We start from the raw sequence: 17,986 nt of genomic DNA on the forward strand, positions 1-17,986 counted from the left end.
ATTACAAGTTTTGTTCCTTAAAAATTGCCTATATGCTTATTATATACATTGCATGGCTCATAGGTTGCAATTAGCTCTAGTTACAACATCTAGAGAAGTAAATGTTGTTCATTAATTCTTTGATCATTTGATTAATATTATTAATATTGTGGTTGCTTCTAGTAAGCGTAATGATGAATTACAATATGCTCAAACGAAACTAGTTGAGAATATGACTACTTCTAATGAAATTAAGACTAGAAAAGGAGCAAACCAAATTGGTACTTTGCAACGAGCTAGAGATACTAGGTGGAGATCTTATTTTCAATTTATCTACAGTTTGATAAAAAATGATTGATGCAACATGCAAATTTATCAACATTATCTATGAGGAAGGGGCTAACTATAAACAACATGGTGATGTCGAGGGGGTCTATCATGTATTAACATTATTTGAGTTTATTTTAATCTTGCATTAAATGAAAGATATAATGAGAATTATTAATATCCTTTGTCAAACTTTGCAGCAACATTCTCATGACCTTTAAAATGCCATGTATTTAGTTTCGACCACAAAATCACTTATTCAAAAGTTAAGAGATAATGGATGGGAGCCTTTACTTGCTAGTGTTATATCATTTTATGAACAACATGAAATTGATATTCCTTATATGATTGCTAGTTGTGGGCGTAAGCTCTCACACCACATCTCCTTTTGGGTGAGTACGCCTTGGCCTAGGGTGGTCCATGACAAAGGGGTATAAATGGATTCATCACCTAGTTTAGGTCTAGAAACCATAAATATAGCATCCTTCGTGGAATGACTGACCTTTACTAGAGCACGTGTTCGGAGTTTATGTATGGGGATTGAAAGGTGTTAGGCACTCAAACCCACCCGACCCGTGGGTTGGCTTCCACTCATTGTGTTTCAAATCTTAATCTCATTAAAGGCATATTCAACATGTTATTCTTATTAGGATGTATGCCCTTAAATTCTATTGTATAATGCTATGTATAACTTAATATTATGGTTAATAAAGTTGTTTTATTATTATCTAAAATAATGGTAACATGAATATTTGAACACTATCATACAGTCCATGTGATTTATGTGAAAAGTCACAGAAGATATAAATCACAAATTCTTTGTAAACTCAGAATTATAGTTCGTAGTCGATGATGAAATTGGGCATTTCATCTGCGAAGACTATAACATATCAACTAAGATGATTTGTTTTGATCATGGAAGTGGAGACTTCTAGTTGGCATATTGATATGTTTTTAAAGTTAAGGCATATTGAACTGGACCGCTATGAGATTTATTATTTTCCTAACGACTGTCAAATGAATAATAAATCTCACGACTTCTATTTACATAAACTCCTAATCCTGAGAGGATAATGGACCTGATTATGAAATGTAGATTAATTTGATATATCAAGAGTAAGATCTTAAGTCACGATCAAAACTTCAGTATGTTGGGCAGCCACATTTAGTGTTGATAGAACATATATTCTCAAGATAGAATTCATAATCTCTTAACGGAGATATAAAATATTCTCTTAAGATAAGTTTAATGGGTTTGGTTATTTAGAATGTTAGGCCTAACCACTTTAGTAAGGAGAAACTAAAGTATATACTTATGAAATTGGATTTCATAAATATATGATGAATAACTCAAATGATTAAACCGGGTACTCAAGGATTAAGATGTAGTAATCTTCAAAGTGACAGTCTACATTCACGACTTTAAATTACTACGAAAATTTTATGAAGGGGTTACATGTATAATAAAGTCTTGGGATATAATTTATTAATAAGGCCTATAGTGCAATTATATTTATGTAGTGGTATTAAATATAATTAATGGTAACTTTGGACTTGTCAAGAGTTGACAGAGAAGCCCAAGGCCAATTGGAGCTAGTATCTTATTGGTCTATTTTAGTCCCACTCCAAGCCACACACTAAAGCCCAATTGGAAAGGCCCCAATAGGCTAGCCCAATTAGATAATTAGTTAAATATAAATGGAGAAACATACAGAATTTTTTATAAGAGAAAAAGACACATCATTGTGAAATGGTGTGTATGTGTGAGTGAAGCCACTCGATTATTCTCCCTTGGAAACTGATTGAGAGACCATACTTCTTGGGCGTAAAGTGGAATTGGAGTGAAGATTAAAAATGTTCCCAAGTACTTCTAATATTTTGTTTTGAATTTCACCACACCAAGGTACGTTATCTTGTTCTTAAATTCTGAAATTTACATAGTGCATGTTATTAATCATGAATGAAATAAATCCATGTTTTTTGTTTCTGCTATGTATTTTGTATGAGATACAAAACCAGATTTTTCAACAATTCTAACTCACACACACTCTAACATGCATCTAAAAGCAAATAAACATGGCATAATTATTCCAAACCTAGCATTCATCTATCATGGCATTCAGCATATATTACCAAGGGCAGAAACATCACAAGCCAGATCTAGATAACACATCTAAACATTCAAAAATCATGGGACTCAACCAAACATATTCATATTCATCAACCATATCATACTCATTTTTGAAATTAAATGCATGTTCATGTGATTACCTCACTGCATCACAACACCTATGCTTGTTCATTGGTATATGCATGTTCATGGCATTCAAACAATCTAAAACCCTAATAATCATCAAAGAGATAAAAAAAACAAAGCAAAACAAAAACAGAGAAACAAAGACTTAAAAAAAAGGTCAACTAAGTTTAATAGAGACAAAAACACATAAAGAAAACAAAAGAAGAACAAACAAAAAAGGATTAGGGTTTTTAGGCATGGATGTGCATGTGCATACATAGGTCATGCGTGAATAGCCTAACTATATGTGTACATACATCACGAGCATGCACACAGCATGCACACGCATACACTCCCAGAACATAATACCTAGCAAATAGAAAGAAAACTACCAAACCAAAGAGCTAACAACCTAGCATGTTTTATAATAGAAACACAAAATAAACCTAGCTATACAGGTATGTTATAAACACATAGACACATTTATATGCACAAGAAAACAAAGAAAAGTGAAGAGCCAAAGTTAGAACATTTACCTCAACATTTTACAACTTGATTTTGACCGTTCCTCTCAGTCAATCTATTCACAACCAAATCAACATGGGTTAGCAAACTTTAGAACTCAAAGATCAAGACTAGAAAAAGTCTCAATCAAACAAAATTTGACTTAAGGATGTTTTGTAGAAAACTCCCTCTTTGATTCACTATTTTCTAGTGAATCTTGTGTGTTTTTCCACCGTTTTCATCATTTCTTAAACAAGTGCCTTTTATGGTTTTATATAGTTGAAAAATAGGGGTTTGGGGCAGCTCCCAAACAATGTAGGATTCGTTTCAAACCAAGTTTAATGTAGAAAAACCTTTCCTTATATAGTTTTTGGAACCCTAGCTACGTATGTATACCAGTGCATGCAATAAGCATGCGTATGCACGTACATATGGCTTGAGTGTGCGTACGCATACATGTGTATGCACGTGCACACTTAGGGTTTCCAGCGACCTTTCTTTTCCAAAAATAGTTTTATTCTTCCAAAAATAAGTTATATTCTCCACAAATACTTTCTTCAAGTAAATTTTCATTTGATTGGGCCTTAAACCAACATTGGGCTTTAGAGTACTACCATCATTGGGAAATGGGAGTCCAGGTTGTAAGGAGTACAAAATGTAGTGTTTACACTAGTTACACTAAAACTCGAGGTAGATATCGTTGTCAAGATGAAGATTTATTAGTAGAACATCATTTTAGAATTGGCATATTTACAGTTGTGATAGACTTTCAATTGCAAGAATTGAGAAGTAGATTTTGTGAGCTAACAATGGAACTTGTCATTCTTAGTTAAGCTTTAAATCCCAAAAATGCTTTTAGATTATTCAACATTGTTGATATATGCAATTTGGTTCAAAAATATTATTATCAAGATTTCACTAAGCCAGAACAGATTTCATTAAGCAAGAACAAAACTGTTTAAAGTTTCAATTGCAACATTATGAGCTTGATTTGATAAAACATCTAGACTTTTTGAAGGTAAGCATCATCTGATATGTCAAATGTTCTTTTTTGGATATTTTTGTATATGTTTACAATGAACTAGATAATTTTTGTATGTTTATTAATGTTTAAGAAAATGATAATATATCAAAGTTGATGATATATCATTAGTACAAATCAACCCCTAGGTATTAATTCCTAGCTAGCCCCTGTGTATAAGAAAACAAAATATACAAAATGAAAAAATCTCAACAACAAAAAAAAGGAACATACCTATACAGTTACATACAACAAAAACAAAAACAAAACAAAAAATTCATGGTGAAAAAACTAAGAGTGAAAAGTGGAGAAGAAAAGCTAACAGTCTACTGGTACTGGGTTGAATACACACAAAAAAAAAGAAAGAATAACAAAGAGGAAGACATAACATAGATTATTAAAAAAAAAAAAAAAGACAACAAAAAATGAGAAAAGTGAGATAAAAATGAGAAGAAATTCCAAAGTGAGAAGTGTAGAAATCAAAGAGTCAGAGACTGGAAGTCATGTGGCTAAGAAAATACGAAATAAAAGGGAAAAGAAGTGGTGGTATGAAACTAAAATGTCGAAAAAGAGGCAAAGAAAGAAGTGGAGGTAGGTGGGGATATTTAATGAAGTGTCATGTTTCACTTTTTCATTGGTTGATAGACTTTTTAAATATTTTTTCCGTTCAATGTGTGCTGTCCTTATGGTGGCACGTTCTTTTTTTCTTTTTTTTTGAGAAACAAACATACTGTTAAACACACACTTACTGTGCCACATTGATTGCATGCAATACAAATTGTAATTAACTATTTATACGGTCATAATCTTTACCCGTTTGAATAAAAAAAATTAATCATTGGTATTTTTTTTTTCTTTTTTAAAAAACAAACATTAGCAATTTAGCATTTCATTTCATAAATTTATATATAGTTATAAATATCCAAATAATTATATATTATATGTAAAATACATTTAATTAGATTATTTTAATTAATTTTTTTTATTTATTTAATTTTAAATAATTATTAAATTAATTATAATTTTATTACAGTTCGATCTCGATCCGACCTTCAAAACCTTGAACTTCTTCCTTTAACGATTTATTAAACAATCCGGGTCTAAAAATCATGACGGTAGGTAGGGCTAAAAAAAATATAGTATTTGGCACTTCTAAACATGTTTTTTGGTGTTGGTGTGCTAAATTTAGTAATGAGCACATCCAATGTTAGTTCTCTTAATGGGCTCATTGGCTTGAAAGTATTCTGAAAACGGTCATACCTATTTGCAAGACCTGCCATCCTGCAAGTTTCAAGCTCCTTCACTTTTCAATTTGGGCTTTCATGCAAAGCTTGGACTATATGATGGAAATGATCTTGGGCTCAACTGACCCAAGTGCTTCATGATGAACAAGTTTGGGCTTTGGAATTTTCTATTCGTCTTGCTTTTATTTCATATAGCGGATGGCCATGATACGTTGGCTTGTCTATTTACATACACATGTAGTTTCAGACTTAATCAATTATTTACCGGACATTTTACAGTGCATAGAATAGAAGCAGAAGTTAAAACCGTTCCATCCTGTCTAGAATTGTTGAACCTCTAGTTGTTTTTTAAGCCCATGCAAATACAACCCCTTTTTTCAAATTTTTTATTTTTAAAATAAAATACAGTTAACACTTTTGATATTTGGGTTATGTCAGTTAGGTCTAAATTTTTTTAAAACTAATCAAGTTGGTTCCTAATTATCTTGAGAGGGAAGAAAAATGAGTAATAATTTAAGGTCTAATTTGGGTTTAGAGACTAAATTGATCGGTTTTGAAAAATTGTGAAGTGGACTGACATTAAGCCAAACCTTAACAGTATTTATAATATATTACTTTTATTTTATTTTTTTTAGATTAATTTTTATAATACATCAAGTCCATTTAGTTGGAAATAATATTTTCCCAAAATAAATTTAAGATATATTTTAAAGATGCACCAGCAAACCAAACCTGCCAAATGAGAGAACTCTCACTTTCAGTTGAGACAAAAGTCTTAACTCTAGGCCTTATGGAAACACAGACACAGTGCCCTCTGTAAGGTCGGCTAAGTCCATATCCGTTGCGAGGATTGAGAAGCCGAACATGGGCAAGCCATTATAAGCGCAGCTGTAGTGTACAATAGCTGGTCTCCAACGAAAGCAAAGAATATCTGACCACGAATGACACCTGTAAAAGACAAAGCCCACTGCAAAGTCCTTTTGTCCTTGTACGGAAAGACGGCTTCCATCACTCATGGCCTCATACAGTTTCCATGTTTCTTAGCTCAAACAAAGACACGCGGAGTTCACATTCCTTTTTAGATTTGCCATCACGTGGTTTACACAGGTGTCAGGCAAAGGAATACATGTGCATGTTTCAAGCGATAGAGAGTCGATGTACTACAAAACACTAAGAAGAAAATCTTGGGATTTATGAAAAGGTGTCCCTGTTTCACGATGCGCATTTTGATTTTTTGCAGGTCTCTCCTTTTCATATTTTTATATAATCCCGCACGAAAGACAATGGCTCTAAGTAAACAAACACAAAGTAAATATAAAAGACGAAAATATATTTTTGTTTCTTATATTTTAGGTCAATATTTATTTTAATTTTAAATTAATTTTATATTTATCTTATTCTTTAAAATTAGAAAAAAAAATTTCGTTTTAATGCCTACGGTTAATCTATTAACAAAAAATTCATACGTGGCATGTTCGATACTAACGTGACTAATAAAATAATATTAAAATATTTTAGTTGGTATTTTAATTTTTTTGAAAGCCACGTCAAAAAAACAATGAAATAAAATTTTAAACTTATGATTTTTTTTATAAATCAAATCAAATCAAATAATTAATTTCTTTCTTTTTCTTTTCATTATTTTTTTTGGAAGAACATGACTGATTCCTATTCTTGAAACCCAGCAAATCCATTAAAACAGAATATCAAGACAGTAAAACCAAAACCAAAACAAAAGCTACCAATTTGAGATTAAACTTATCAAACATATGAAGGAAAAAAAAATCATAACCGATCAACCCATCAAACCCATATGAAACCAAAACCAAATCAAACTCATCAAATGGATCAACCCATCAAACGCATATGAAACCAAATTAAACCTATCAAAACCAAAACCGAATCACACATAAAATTCATACCACTTTCCCTAAAAAAAATTCCAATGTTAACTTCTTTATCTTTGCTCTTTCTACGCGTAGACCAATCGTTAAGGCGTTAATTTATTGACTTTTGGCTTTTTAAAAATGATCTAGTTTACTTAAAACATCATTACTTATTGGGAATTACAAAAATTAGTCATAATTTCTTTATTATTTAAATCAAATAACAAAAAATGGTTTTAAAATTATTTTTAATTACAGCCGTGGCCAAATATGGAAATATTGATTAGTTTTTTACAAAATATTTTCAGTTGAAACAAATTCAACACAAATTCTTATGAAAACCAAGTTAAGCATTTGTACCAAATTTTCAAAAACCATGTTTCCAATGAAATGACTTCTTTGACCCTTTCACATTGCCCATTGATTAGTAATAGAATATATATACATATACACACACGTACTACAAGAGGAAATAAATACATATACATATAGATGTCCAAAATATATTCTATTGTTTTTTTTTTTAATAAATCTATAATTACAATGAAATGATTTCAACATTGCATGTTTATATTGAAAAGACCGAAATATATCTTCTGACTTCTAAGGCTCTTATCGAAAATACATTCTACTGTTAATCCTATACTAAAAGGAAGCATAGTAACTTGTTTAAGTTCTTCTTCTTTCTTTGTTTATTTATTTATTTATATTTTTCTTATGAAGATACGAATGTGAAAACTTGTCTTACTTGAGCTATGTAAATGGTTTTAAAATGAGGTTGCTCATTACCCTCTCTCACACACGCATATATGTTAATATGTGTGTGTGTATGTTTTTTGTGTGGATAATTCGTTGATATGCCCAATCCAGCCAGCAGGATTAATGTTTATGTTGTACGGTTGACATAGGAATAGTACAAGATCAGCAATTCTGCATATATGATGTAAGAGATATGTGTGTATATGTCCATGAATACTTTCTCCTCGTATAGAAATATAAAAAAGTGATAAAGTTTGAATGGACAGACGCATAAGATTTTCTTATTTTTTCCTTGATAAGAGCAATCGTGTACCAGACAATGAAAAAAAAAAAAAAAAACTAATTTTATACATTTTACCACAAAAAACACCTACATACTTGCATAAGAGCATCCGCATTAGTAAAACCATAATTTTATCTTTTTTAGTTTCACTAAAAGCTATTTTATCTATATTACTTTTTCATTTTACAAAACACTAAGTGATTTTATTTTAACTTTCCTCACAATAAACTAAGATATATCCACAATACCTATTTATTATTTTTTCTCATTATTCATCTCTATCTCTATCTCTCTATCTTCTTCTTATCTTCCCTCTCTTCAACCCACGGTCTCTCACAACACCACCACCATCACCACCACTCACTGCTGTGTCAAACCAACCCAGCCACCAACTCACAACCAATCCACAGCAAAACCCACCATCGATCTGCCACCGGCCACAATTCACCACCACAAACCCACAAAACCTACTTTATCTATATTACTTTCTCATTTTACAAAACACCCAATGTAAATGATTTTATTTTAACTCTCAACACAATAAAATAAGATATATCCACAATACCTATTTATTATTTTTTCTCATTATTCATCTCTATCTCTCTATCTTCTTCTTCTCTTCCCTCTCTTCAACCCACGGTCCCTCATGACACCACCACCACTCACTGCTGTGTCAAACCAATCCAGCCACCAACTCACAACCAATCCACGGCAAAACCCACCATCGATCTGCCACTGGCCACAATTCACCACCACAAACCCACAAAACCCATGTTCTTCATCAATCGGCACACCGCCACTAACCACTAATCCAAACCATCAAAAGCCAACACAAGCCAATTGCAAACTTATCCACACCCGAACCCACCACAAAATTTAGCAACCCACAACCACGATCCACCCCAAAGAGGGGAGGCACAGCGACAATCTACCCAATGGCACGGCAGTGATCCATCCAGTGGCACGACGACAATCCATCAACGATGTGACGACGACCCATCAGCGGTGTGACAGCGATCCATCCAGCAGCACGACGGTGACCCATCAGCGACAAGACGGCGACGATCTACTTAGAGAGAGAGAGAGAGAGAGAGAGAGAGAGAGAGAGAGAACAAATTGAGGGAGAATGAAAAGAGAGAGGCGTCTGAGAAGCTCAATAATGAAAGACGGAAAGAGAAAAATGTTTTGGATTAATAAAACAATATTTTAAAGTAAAGGGAGAATAAATAAATATTGTTTGGGTTTAGCTCAAGAGCTAAAAATTTTAGATATGGCTTCACGAATGTAGCCCAGTATTTGTAGTTTGTGGGGGTTAAATATAACAATTTAGATTTTTAGCATCATTAATATTAATGCTCTAAGTTTGTATATATCCAAAAGTGCTATAGTAATCGTGAATATATGCAACTTTTTATATATTATTTTAATTTTTTTTCTTGATTGGAACGAGTCTCGGTGCATGCGGAGGAGATTGGGGTTTTTGGATTGACTGAACGAATCTCTGTGGACCGTGCTTGTGGCAGAGAAGGTGCTTCTAGATTGGTGCTTGTGACCAAGTGTCATCCATGGAAGCAGCAGTGTCTTCAAGAATCGAGAGATTTTTCGGATGGGTTAAAAGGAAGTTGAGATAAATAATAAAAAAAAAATAATTATTTAAATAAAATATATAATAAAATTAACAAATTAATGTGGGCGTTTTATAAAAATAGGTGTGTAAATAGAAAATATATATATATATTTTTTGTAGAATAGACAAAATTTTTACATCTATTAATGCAATTGCTCTAACAGTGATAAGCTTAAGTAATGCAGCAACCGTCCTGCATAAAAAACTTGAACTCGGTCCACTCCAATTCCAAACTTGCTTGACTGAACTTGAAGTATATCATTTAAGTTTAAATTTGATATTGTACTTAGTCAAAAAAAAAAAACTTGAAGTAGTTTAAATATGATAACTTCGCAATTCAATGGATTTTGATGCACCACTTTCTCTAACTAAGTTCTTAACAACTGGATTTTTGGCTGAGCCAGTTTAGCGACTTGTTATAAACAACAATTTAAAGAAAATGACATTGTACTTTGTTGGACTAACAAGTTGTTGAAGGATACTTGACATGATGTGTTGTTTGTTACTCACCTAACACAATTGCAAACGAAATGACCTGTTTTCGTAATTTTATAAACTAAATTAATAATATAACAAGAAGCCAGCCAGTTCTAAAACTTGGCTAAATTTGGTAGACTCAGACCTAACTATCGATGTGATATCTTACAGATGGTGTGGGGAATGATTTCGTGAGATAGTTTCATAGTAAGACCGACTATACTAATATCATATATATACACTTGCTTTTGGTACATTGTACTAAATTTGTTGTGACAATGACACGTGTTTACTTTTAGTTAGATATCATTATTATAGGTATGGTAAAAAAAGCTTCTCAAAAAAAAAAAGGTATGGTAAAAAAAAATGCTTTTATTTTCAATTTTTACTAAATTTTGACCGAATTTAGTATTGGACTAAATTAGTGTTTGATTCTCAGTTCAACTGGTTGATTTGGTTCAATTTTTAAAAACTATGATCATTATTGTAATGGGTTTAGTGCATTATGAAAGCTTAATTAGTGTGAAAACTAATGCTTGTTTAGACCCCCTAATTTTAAATTAAGGCTTGATTGTTTTTATTCTAACTCATCTAAGTGTAAAACAATAGTAAATGAAGCGCAATAAACCAATAACACTACTCTAAGCCATAAGCAAGTACAATGAGCAATAAATGTAAAGCTTAAAGAGTAAGGAAGAGAGATGCAAATACAAGATAATACCGAGATGTGTTATCGAAGAGAAAACCAAAGTACTTGACAAAAAACCTCTCTGCGATCCTTCAAGTTGAAATCAATCCACTAGTGAATAAGTTAGAGTACAAGAATATCAAAAAGACCCTCTAAGCCTAATCTACCCAATGTATTTAAGTCCTCTCTAGCTACCAACGGACTTCTCGGAGTTTTGTCTTCACTAGTTATTCGGATCCCGCATTACCGCTCTATTGCATCTGCCAAGCCTCACCAGCTTCTTTTGGCAAATCCCAAATACTTCCCAAACTCCAAAAACACTCTCTACACTCTGAATATGTGTGAGTTGTGTTTGGGTACAAATCTCATCTTAAGGTATAACAATGGGAGAGTGAAATGAGAAGAGACTACTAATGAATTCTTACTCAAGGATGAGTAGGTCTCTCTAAGACGATGGGCGTGTTGTAAAAACTTCTCTAGGGTTTTTCTCTAAATAGCCTCCTTACACTTTTGTGAGTAATGATGATATATATAATATGGGCGAAGGTTATAAGAGTCACACTTAAAATTTCAGCTATCAGTGCATTTTGCGGGTCATCTCACGAGTTGACCAAGTCGTGAGATGAGTCGCAAAACTCACTAACTCTTCAGCTTTCGACATGTGCTCCTCATGTGATCTTTGCGGGTTGCACCACCGTGATCCAAGTTGTAGAATCAACTGCTTGAGCAATCTTCACCAACGTAATGCTAAACCTATTACAAATAAATCCCACAAAGTATAAGGAAATAAATTAATGCAATTACAACACTTTTTGTTATGAAATAAAGCCAACACATATGTTATGTGAAAAATCATAACTTTACACATTTGGAGTCCCTAAACCCAAGCTTTGCATATAATAATAATATAAGCCAAAAAATACTAAAACCTGGCTAAATTGGGTGCAGACCCAAACTAATCCACTGAGGGGTATCTCGTTATATTCCAGTACCACACACGTTGTGGGAGAATGATATCATGTGACCATCTCATACTATAAAACTTTTTTTTTTTTTTTGCTGAATATCTCATTCTATAATAATAAAACTCAATCATACCCAAATGGACTAATGTATAGTAAAGATCATACCCAAATGGACCAATAAACAATAAACAACATGCCAAAAGTGAGGGGGAGGGAGAGGGGGAGGGAATTAGAGAAATGATAGGATCTTCATGACGGACAACTCACTTATCCACCATTCCATTAAAAGACGCTTACTTGTTTAAAAATTGTTGAGTCAATTTTTTTTTTAAACATAAACTAATTATTTTAAATAGGTAAAATTTGTTTAACAAAATAGTAGATCACATTACTTACCCATAATGAATATCTTATAATTTCCCTTCAAAAGTGAAATTGCCAAGTTCATACCTGTGTAATTACCAAATTCCTAAATGACCTAACACCAACATCGGGAATCCAATGACACATTGAAAATAGTCCATCGCAAGTGCGAGAATCCGACCAATGTCCCTCGCACGCTTTAACTGGGTCCCCCCTTTGTTTCTCTCTCTTTCACACCCACACACAGACGCACATTATAGTATACAGTGTGTCTAAAAAGAGAGTGCAGTAGCCTCTGTGTATATCTCTCACATATTCATCAGATTCCCCATCCGCTCCTAATAAAGCAAAAGCAAAGCCAAAAACTCTCTCTCCCTCTCTCTCTCTTATCTCTTTTATTATTTTCATTCCCAACAAAAAACAAAAATCAACGCCATTTCTTGGTTTGCTTCAACAATAAGATGAACTCCGATGCAGTAATCGGTGTAGGTTTTCGGTGATTCTCTTTCATCTCCGACAAGGTAAATAACCTTAAAACAACCTTTCGGTTCCTTTGAGTTGTCTTTGTCTCGTAGCTAACCGTATTACATTAAAACCATGTTTGGTTGCCGAGAAAGTTTGAGTAAATTGTAATGTAACCAAACATTTAATGTCGGTTTCGCTTTTGTCTCGGAAAGAAAAAACAACAAAGGAAACGCTAATTAAATAAACTAAAACTTCTGATAGATAAGTTTGATAAGGATGTGTATCGTTTTTTTTTTTCTTTCCCCTTTTCTATGTTCTGCATTTAATGAAGAACTCAAGCGGTTGATTTTTTATATATTATTTTTGTTATTTAAAATTAATAAATTAATGTTTTCACATTTTTTTTATCCGTATTTTCCTGCGTTTTCTCGGTAACCAAACACGGGATTTGGGAATGTCTGTGTTATCTGGTCACCGATCTAAAAAATTACAGGGTTGATTGTACTATTTGTGGTTTGTGACTCTGTTTGTTTTTTGTTTTTGGTTGTTAACAGTGTTTCAAGCATTTAGATCTGAGGATTTCTCTGATAACAGTTTCCTAAAGGTAAGCTCATTATGTTCGTTTAAATTTTAAAAATTAGTTCTACTTACTACTCAAAAGATCTAGGGTTCTCTCAACAACCTCTCTGCATTTTGTTTTGTTTTTTTTTTAAATTTTTTAAAATTTTTATATTGAATATTTAAAATCTGATTTCGTTTCCATTTTTGAAACCTTTGGTTTTCCGAAATGTTCGCTCTTAGCTTATCTGTTAAGTTAGCTATTTTAAAAAAAATTTCCTACAATTAATAGTCTTCTTAGTATTATTAATTATTATCGAAAAAAAATTTAATAGTCTTAGTATTGTCCTAGTTTTGAGTTTATGGAATATTAATGTAACTTTTTGTTTAGTTTTTAGTATCGAGTAACGGCTACTTGACTGTGTCTTTTCCGATGCTTTAGAGGCCTTTGAATTAATTCAAAACTAAACTAACATCAAACTCTTCCACTTCAATTTTTCAGTTCTACCCACTACCAGGTGTCTCTGCTTTGTTTGATTCAAAATGATGCAGAGGCCTCCTCCACAGGAGGAATTTTTGTTGAAGGAGACCAATCCCCATCTTGGAGGGGGAAAGCACACTGGAGACAAGCACACAAGCACATATGACCTCGTTGAGCAGATGCAGTATCTCTATGTCCGTGTTGTCAAGGCCAAGGACTTGCCTGCAAAAGATGTCACCGGTAGTTGTGACCCTTACGTTGAAGTTAAGCTTGGAAACTACAAGGGTACAACTCGGCATTTTGAGAAGAAGTCGAATCCGGAGTGGAACCAGGTGTTCGCTTTCTCGAAAGATCGGCTTCAGTCTTCGGTGCTTGAAGTTACTGTGAAGGATAAGGATCTTGTCAAGGATGATTTCATTGGTCGGGTTCTGTTCGATCTGAATGAGGTTCCGAAACGGGTTCCCCCCGATAGTCCATTGGCGCCACAGTGGTATAGGTTGGAGGATAGGAAGTCTGAAAAGGTTAAGGGAGAGCTGATGTTGGCTGTTTGGATGGGTACTCAAGCTGATGAAGCGTTTCCTGAAGCATGGAATTCAGATGCCTCTGGTGTTACTGGTGCTGATGGTCTTGCCAATATTCGTTCAAAGGTATACCTCTCTCCTAAGCTTTGGTATTTGAGGGTCAATGTAATTGAAGCTCAGGACTTGCAACCGAGTGATAAGGGTAGGTTCCCGGATGTGTTTGTGAAGGCTATTTTAGGAAATCAGGCCTTAAGAACCAGAATTTCTCAGAGCAGGAATATTAATCCTCTGTGGAATGAGGATTTAATGTTTGTAGCAGCAGAACCATTTGAGGAGCCCTTGATTTTAAGTGTAGAAGACCGAGTTGCACCTAACAAGGATGAAGTTCTTGGGAGATGTGCAATTCCCTTGCAGTATGTTGATAGGAGGTTGGATCACAAACCTGTGAACACTAGATGGTATAATCTTGAGAAGTATGTTGTTGTAGAAGGGGATAAGAAGAAGGAAACTAAATTTGCGAGCAGGATTCATATGAGGATCTGCTTGGAAGGTGGTTATCACGTCCTGGACGAATCAACACACTATAGCAGCGACCTTCGGCCAACAGCAAAACAGTTGTGGAAGACTGCCATTGGAGTTCTGGAAGTGGGGATTTTAAATGCTCAGGGGCTTATGCCTATGAAGACAAAAGATGGGAGGGGAACGACAGATGCTTATTGTGTGGCAAAATATGGTCAGAAATGGGTTCGAACAAGGACGATTATAGATAGCTTTACTCCCAAGTGGAATGAACAATATACTTGGGAGGTGTTTGATCCTTGTACTGTCATTACAATTGGGGTCTTCGATAACTGTCATTTGCATGGAGGAGACAAGGCTGCACAGTCAAGAGATGCAAGAATTGGGAAGGTAAGGATTCGTCTTTCCACCCTTGAAACTGATCGGGTTTACACACACTCGTATCCACTTCTAGTTTTACACCCCAATGGGGTGAAAAAGATGGGTGAAATTCATTTGGCTGTGAGGTTCACTTGCTCCTCTTTGCTTAATATGATGCACATGTACTCACATCCGCTTTTGCCAAAAATGCACTATATTCATCCATTAACTGTTAGCCAGCTTGATAGCTTGAGGCACCAGGCAACTCAAATTGTATCAATGAGGTTGAGCCGGGCTGAGCCACCGCTGAGGAAAGAGGTGGTGGAGTATATGTTGGATGTGGGCTCCCACATGTGGAGTATGAGAAGGAGCAAAGCAAACTTTTTCAGGATTATGGGAGTTTTGGGTGGGTTAATTGCTGTAGGAAAATGGTTTGATCAGATTTGCCACTGGAAAAACCCCATCACAACCGTATTGATCCACATATTGTTTATAATACTGGTCATGTACCCTGAGCTCATCTTACCAACCATATTCCTCTACCTTTTCTTGATTGGGGTCTGGTATTATAGATGGAGGCCAAGGCATCCTCCTCACATGGACACTCGACTTTCTCATGCAGATTCTGCACATCCTGATGAACTTGATGAAGAATTTGATACATTCCCAACTTCCCGGCCTTCCGACATTATAAGGATGAGATATGATCGGTTGAGAAGTATTGCGGGGAGGATTCAAACAGTGGTTGGTGACTTGGCTACTCAAGGGGAGAGGCTGCAATCTTTGTTGAGCTGGCGAGACCCAAGGGCAACAGCTCTGTTTGTGATTTTCTGTCTGGTTGCTGCTATTGTTCTCTATGTTACACCATTCCAAGTTGTAGCCCTTCTCACAGGATTTTATGTGTTGAGACATCCAAGGTTCCGTCATAAGCTTCCTTCTGTACCATTGAATTTCTTCAGGAGGTTGCCAGCAAGAACAGACTGTATGTTATGAGCAAGCCTTTATCTGCAATTGCTTTTGAATGGGAATGATGCTCAGTTCCCAACCACCCCCCCCCCCCCCCCCCTCTTTTCATGTTAAGCTAGCAGAAAAGATGTGGAAACAAATGGAACTTTCAATGTTTGGCGGCTGATACTAGGTTGTGTGTGTAACCTTCCTATGAAGGTAGTAGATTTTGTGTTATTTAATATTTAATGCCATTTGATACTATTTCTGCTTGAAGCTTGGCTTTATGGTAATCAGTGATTGTTTATCTGTAATTTTGTAGGCTGTGAATTACCCTTTGCTGAACCATCTTTATTTTTGCATAATGCGATCAATTACATGATAATTTCTTCCTAATTCTTTTAAATTTTTAGAATCTTTGCTAGTTTGGCATCATCCCCTGGATAAATAGATCTAGTACATTTATAATTGGTCATCTGGAATGTTGACAGTGACATGTTAATGTATAGTATTTAGTATTAACTACTTAGATAAATGAATGTGGACATTGTTGCTCCTGGACAGTGACAAACATAAAATTTTTGCTATACTTAGCATCATGCCTTATTTAATTCAAGCTGGCTCTGTTTTACTTTTATGCAACTTGTATATGTGTTTTTGTTATCTTGTTTGCCACTGCGTTTCCAGCTCAGTTTGGTGGAAACTCGGTGCTTCATAAAGTAACATATGAGAGATTTTTTTATGCATTTAATTTGTCTATTTTGTGTGGTAATGTTTCTGCTGATGGATTATAGTATTATTCACAAAAAAAAAAAAGATCAAACAAAAAACAAACAAGTATGGAGATTCACACTCAAAAGAACTAAAACTCACCTGCTTTAATCAGTACCAACTCGGCGAGAGGTCTCGATCCATCCTCTAATACAATACCCGACTACACTACTACCAATCATATGCCTAAGTTATTCCAAGAATAACAAACACACGTCTCTCTTCAATTGTGTTGTCCCTGCCCTATTTATGTGTGTAATATTACTTTGTTATACTAATAATAGTATTTTCCCTCCTTGAAAAAAGAAAAAAAGTAATCATATTGTAAAGACGTTGACAAAAGAAAAACATTGGAAAGACAGCCCAGACAGCCTCCTATCATATGTGTAATGTAGTGCAGCATAAAAAAAACCAAAAACGTAGCATTGAACACACAGCCTCATCCAACCACCATAACCAGGCCACTGTGATGTTAACACCTAGAATAGAATGCCAAATGAGGGGGGTGAGAGACAACATGCAAGGGCAAAAGACGAGCGAGTAAAGAAAGCAAGTAAACAGGCTGTAAAGAGAAAAGAGCAGCAGAGATAGGTCCCCACATATCTAGAACACAGAAGCGGCTTCAGATTCCAAGAATCAGCAAGAAGTTGTTTATTTATTTTTTTTCTACCTTATTATTATTACAAGGCCTTTGGTATGTATGGTCCTTGCATTGCAGTCAAAATTTGCTGTGGAAAATCAGACAGGCTCCGCTGTTGAGGGCACTTTAATCGATCTACTACAATAACAAGAAGCTGAGGTAAATTTGATTTACCACATCCACATGGGAGTCATTTGGTCATTTGGACGGTGCAATACAAACAACCGTACTTGCTTTTTGGTCATGTTTATGTATTCCCAAAATGCTTTTTAGAAAGGAACCGGTCCAGTGGACCGTGTGGATTCTGCGACCTGTAGATGAACTAATTGCTGCGACCTACAACAGTTTCATAACATTTGAACACTTT

The 17,986-nt window shown here is 34.5% G+C and overlaps 1 protein-coding gene across 2 annotated transcripts; it reads left to right on the plus strand.

The window, feature by feature from the left end:
• The first annotated feature begins 12,537 nt into the window (after positions 1-12,537).
• Positions 12,538-16,604, plus strand: LOC142610657 (FT-interacting protein 3). Of its 2 annotated transcripts, XM_075782534.1 has the most exons (3): positions 12,538-12,880; positions 13,379-13,428; positions 13,885-16,604. In XM_075782534.1, exon 3 carries the CDS (start codon positions 13,926-13,928, stop codon positions 16,254-16,256), a length of 2,331 nt encoding a protein of 776 aa, XP_075638649.1. In that variant the 5' UTR covers positions 12,538-12,880; positions 13,379-13,428; positions 13,885-13,925; the 3' UTR covers positions 16,257-16,604. The 2 variants fall into 2 exon arrangements, with proteins under 2 accessions (XP_075638649.1, XP_075638648.1); XM_075782533.1 differs by lacking the exon at positions 13,379-13,428 and having other exon boundaries at positions 12,660-12,880.
• Positions 16,605-17,986: the final 1,382 nt, after the last annotated feature.

The sequence above is a fragment of the Castanea sativa genome, chromosome 9, assembly GCF_040712315.1.
Source record: "Castanea sativa cultivar Marrone di Chiusa Pesio chromosome 9, ASM4071231v1".
Taxonomy (NCBI): Eukaryota; Viridiplantae; Streptophyta; class Magnoliopsida; order Fagales; family Fagaceae; genus Castanea; species Castanea sativa.

Coding starts and splice junctions, on each gene's coding strand:
- LOC142610657 (XM_075782534.1), top strand. CDS start 13,926: ATGATGCAGAGGCCTCCTCCACAGGAGGAATTTTTGTTGAAGGAGACC.